General features: G+C 43.5%; 1 protein-coding gene across 1 annotated transcript in view; it reads left to right on the forward strand.

Moving 5' to 3' along the window:
* Nucleotides 1–4,320, forward strand: part of LOC106011215 (cathepsin Z) — a gene marked incomplete at its 5' end in the record, with an annotated part of 6,677 nt that extends 2,357 nt beyond the window's left edge. The window contains 3 exons of the mRNA XM_035968634.1: nt 2,610–2,740; nt 3,726–3,812; nt 4,261–4,320. Coding sequence (XP_035824527.1) covers nt 2,610–2,740; nt 3,726–3,812; nt 4,261–4,320 — 278 coding nt within the window. The remainder of the gene's footprint in view (nt 1–2,609; nt 2,741–3,725; nt 3,813–4,260) is intronic.
* Nucleotides 4,321–4,945: the final 625 nt, after the last annotated feature.

Consider the following 4,945-nt stretch of genomic DNA (forward strand, 5'->3'; position numbering starts at 1 on the left):
TCTATCTCATCAAACCGGTGTTGGTCTTAACACCCCCCCCCCCCCTCTCTCTCTCTCTCTCTCTCTCTCTCTTTCTCTTCACGTTCTCTCCGATCTCAGCATATCCAGGACCTAGGCGATTGCCTCATCCCTTATCATGTGAATATAAAAGTATAAATGTTATTGGCTTTCACAGATACTAGATACGTGCACTAGCTGTAACTGGTTCTACTTTTGCCGTCCTCCAACAGTGGATGTCCTCTTCCTCTTCTATCTCATCAAACCGGTGTTGGTCTTAACACCCCCACCCCCCCTCTCTCTCTCTCTCTCTCTCTCTCTCTTTCTCTTCACGTTCTCTCCGATCTCAGCATATCCAGGACCTAGGCGATTGCCTCATCCCTTATCATGTGAATATAAAAGTATAAATGTTATTGGCTTTCACAGATACTAGATACGTGCACTAGCTGTAACTGGTTCTACTTTTGCCGTCCTCCAACAGTGGATGTCCTCTTCCTCTTCTATCTCATCAAACCGGTGTTGGTCTTAACACCCTCTCTCTCTCTCTCTCTCTCTCTCTCTCTCTCTCTCTCTCTCTCTCTTTCTCTCTCTTTCTCCCCTTCTATTCTTTTCACCTTTTGTCCATTTGTCTCCATTTTCCCCTACTCTCCGCCAATCCCTCTCTCCCCCCTCTCTCTTTTCTCCTTCCCCATCCCCCTTCTCTCCCATCCCAATCCTCCCCTCACTCTCTTTCTATTACCCCCCCCTCTCCCTCTCTCTCTCTCTCCTTTCTCTCTCCGCACACGCTAGCTCATCTCAATTGCCACCAAAAGCCACAAAAACAAACACCGAACAAACAAACAAATAAACGAACCAAACGCACAAACAGAAGAACACCACCACTGATCTTGTACTAAGCTGGCCTGAGTATTGCAACATAGTAAGACATCGTTGTAGAATCAGGCGCTTGTCAAAATAATGAAATCAAAGAAACCTGCGTCTTCTAGCCGTTGGGCATTTTTTTTTTCAAGTTTTCCTTTTCTTTTCCCCCCTTTTTTGACTCATCCGTAGTTGATTGTAATACAGTAGTCTGGCTCACGTCCTTTTTGTACATAAAAAAACACACATTTCGGTGTGGATTTTACTGTTCATTGTTCATTGTTTCAGGAAGCAACATCCCTGCACTCCGGACATGTCCATTGATGCTCCGTTGCTCTTTCCAAAATGTCGCCGAGGGTCTTTCCACTGATTGTGCCTGTGCATCTAGTTGAACGTTCTACTGTTCTTTCCAGCAAGGATGCCAGATTTTCCGCTTCCTTTTTGTATTTCCAAAAGCATCTTGACCATCAATGATTTATTTATAGAGGCACCAGCCATCCATATCCAGGTGCTGTTTTAGCCTAAGCCAAAAACATCAACCTATCCACGGCAGTACTGGCCTCCTTATCTTCCTCCTCAATCAGCTGGCGAGAGAGACATTTCAGGATCTCGACCCTATCTGGTTGAACCGTGCTGTCAACTGAGGTAGCCTCACCAGCCAGTCTGTCGGCTTTAATTTTTATTTCCCCTAACTCCTGCATGGCCAGGGCAGACAATCCATGTGAGCAAACGTATAGGCGTTGCTTCGATAACTTGAATCCATTCTGTTCTCAGGAAACTTTTTTCGATCCTTCGGAGGGTACGCATGGAATCAGTGATAAGAACAGCATGAGTTGTGTGTGGGCAATCTTGGGTCATCCAATCAAGTGCTTTCGTGATGGCTTCAATTTCCATTCGCATACTTGATGTAGCCCTGCTGCACGCTTCAGATGCACTGTGTATGATTTTATTGTTGGCGAATGCAACAAATCCCCATCCACTTCGCTGGCTATCTCTTTTCACAGAACCATCTGTATAAATTACAGGATCCCCTACTTTTGAGTTTGTGTCTACAATCTCGTTGACATCGCTCTCGTTGATGGAAGCCGAAACATTTCTTCTGTCCCTGCCCATGCTTATTTTGACCTTGGTGAGGTCTCTGTATTCTTTTTCTGAAAAACATTGATCAAAGGCACAAAAATTGTAAATTTGCAGGTTCAAAGGACATTCAAACTCAAGCTTTGGATTTCACCAAACTTTGGTGGCCATTTTCTAAACAATTTCACCTATCCCCACTTCCTTTAAAATAAATAAATAAATAATAAATAAATTACACTTTTTGTCCCAGAAAGGCACTTTGTTTTACAATGGCAAACATACATACATAAATACATAATTATACATACGTACATACATAAATACTTACATGCAAAAATACATACATAAATACACACTATTACACAAATACAAAACAGTCTACAAACAATGCCACAGTCGGTCGCCACTGTACAGCGCCCTGTATTTTGAGCTAGGGTTGTCGTATCTTGCTCAAGGACACACCCCAGTGACCACCCATCCGTTCCCCGTGTCACCGACACTTGCTTGACATTGCTTGAGTCAAAACTCACTACCCACTTAGCCACTGGAGCCCCTTAATAATAAATATCTCAAAATTCTACTCAAGATGGATAGGTATTTTTTTCCACCCAAAGCAAGATAAATCAACACGGTTTTAAGATGATCCCAATAACTCCATATGCCCCAAAATTGACGAGCGCCTGATTCCACCAAGTCGTTTAACACATTGTGTTCCTCTCTCCTACCCAACAGCTGTCTGATTGACGCCACTGAAAAACTCCACCAGTATACAGGAGGAATCTACAGCGAGTACAACCCATCGGCAGGGGTATGTCAAAGTCTTTCCCTCCTCCTCCTCCTCCTCCTCCTCCTCCTCCTCCTCCTCAACATCACATTCATCATCATTGTTTTATTTAAAAGCAGAGTAGGTAGGGACAGTCTTGATAGATTTGCAGACAAAAGTCTTACTTACTTACTTATCTTACTTGTCCACTGTGTTGGGGCCACTGCAGTCGGAACATGTCCATCTCTGCTCCCCCCCCCCTCTGCAGGATCCATCCCAGAGTCTGTCTGCTTATAGTCTCCATCATAATCTGGTTGGAGATCCGTCGGACTGCTCCGCACAGGTGGCTGTGTTTCCCTTCTCCTCTTTGGACCCCCTTCTCCTTCAATCTACCTAGAGTGTGAACCGCTTTCCGCCCTATTCTTCCTCAAATTTTCCCTCACAGCGGTTAGGACAGTTGGTGGGTCTAGTGTCAAATTCCCTCCCACTTTTGCTTCACCAGCCAGCTTGTCCACTCTCTCGTTGCCGGTTACCCCCCGCGTGGCCCGGGCAGAAGATCCAGGCCACTCTTTCCAGGCTGCTCTCCCTGATCGTTGCCTTCCAGTCCGCATACAACATCTTTGAGACTCTATGTTACGGAGCAGATATCATATGCCTCCAGGAAACCAGACTAGGTGACAGGAACTTCAATGTTCCCGGCTTTGCAACGACTCTTTACAACAGGGAAGGGCATGGGCAGACAAAAAGTATAAATATAAAATATCTAAAATTTAGTATGTTAAATCGCCTCCGCGTTTCGTCACGAAGTCTTCCTCAGGAGCTACTGAGAGTAAGCCAAATGTAGTAGTAGTAGTATTAGTAGTAGTGGCATATATCTACATGAGAGATCTTGACATCATCATGATCATCACCATCATCATCAGCATCATCAGCATCATCATCTGTCATTCCCCAATTCAAAAAGAAAGTGGAGAAGAAACATCATAAAGCAGCTAACAACAACATCTATGATCTTGTCTCGTCTCCTCAGCCCAACCACGTAGTCACCATCAGCGGGTGGGGAGTGGAGAATGGTACCGAGTTCTGGATCGTTCGCAACTCCTGGGGCACTCCCTGGGTGAGTCACGTGACACAACTGTTATCTGTCTGCCTGTCTGTCTGTCTGTCTGTCCGTCTGTCTGTCTGTGGGTATGTCTGCCTGTCTCTTTGTCTGTCTATCTACCTATCTATCTATCTATCTATCTATCTATCTATCTATCTATCTATCTATCTATCTATTTGTCTATTTATCTGTTTCTGTCTGTCTGTCTGTCTGTCCGTCCGTCTTTTTGTCTGTTTCTGTCTGTCTGTCTGTCTGTCTGTCTGCCTGTCAGTCTCTCTGTCTGTCTACCGATCGATCGATCGATCTATATATCGATCTGTCTGTCTATCGACTCCTCACCCTAGAGCCTGCCCGTCAGCCTTCTCTGTACTTGGCTATTAGAATGAGTCCTAAAACTCCTATTGGCAAGTGTTTTGTAGATGTTTAAGCTTTTCGAATTGTGTACATAAACGATGTGGTTCAGTTCCACAAGGAAACAAAATCTGGAGAGGATCTCAAACAACAGATGAGGCACGCTGATTAGAAGTACACAATAATAATATGGGTAGGAATGGGTACCCAGCTATAGACAGTGAAAGATCTTGACAATTTGTTTGTGTTTGAGCGCTTGTTGAGCTGCTTGCAGTGTATGCTTTCCGAGAAGCTGAGATTGAGAATGTTTCTGAGTGTTCTATGGTCTGCTGGGGTAATACTGATATAGTGTAAAAAAAGCGCATGGAGGTTGCTGTCAAGCGTGGGTATGCGCTTTATAAATACTATATATTTATTGTTTCTTTTTTATTATTCGATACGATCATTTAGAACAGGGACAGGTGAAATTAGTGAAAAGCTTTTCATTGCATCGTATACCCAATCCCAGGGTGGAAAGAGTAGACAGTGAGAATAAAGAATTAAGCTTCATTTTTAACAAAGTATGTACTTTAACTAGCATCACACAAGTACATTTTCTATTCCATTTTCATCCCGCAAATTTTTTTTTTAAAAAGCACTTATAGAAGAAGTATTTTTCTCCCACAAAAACACTTTGCTCTAAAAATTCAAATAACACCGCTAAATCACGACACAAGAGATACAAATTGTAAGTCATTGTCTTTAAGCGGCTGTATAATATGATGAGTGCACGTGTGTGTGTGTGTGTGTGTGTGTGT

This window comes from Aplysia californica, unplaced genomic scaffold (assembly GCF_000002075.1).
Source record: "Aplysia californica isolate F4 #8 unplaced genomic scaffold, AplCal3.0 scaffold00071, whole genome shotgun sequence".
Classification (NCBI taxonomy): domain Eukaryota; kingdom Metazoa; phylum Mollusca; class Gastropoda; order Aplysiida; family Aplysiidae; genus Aplysia; species Aplysia californica.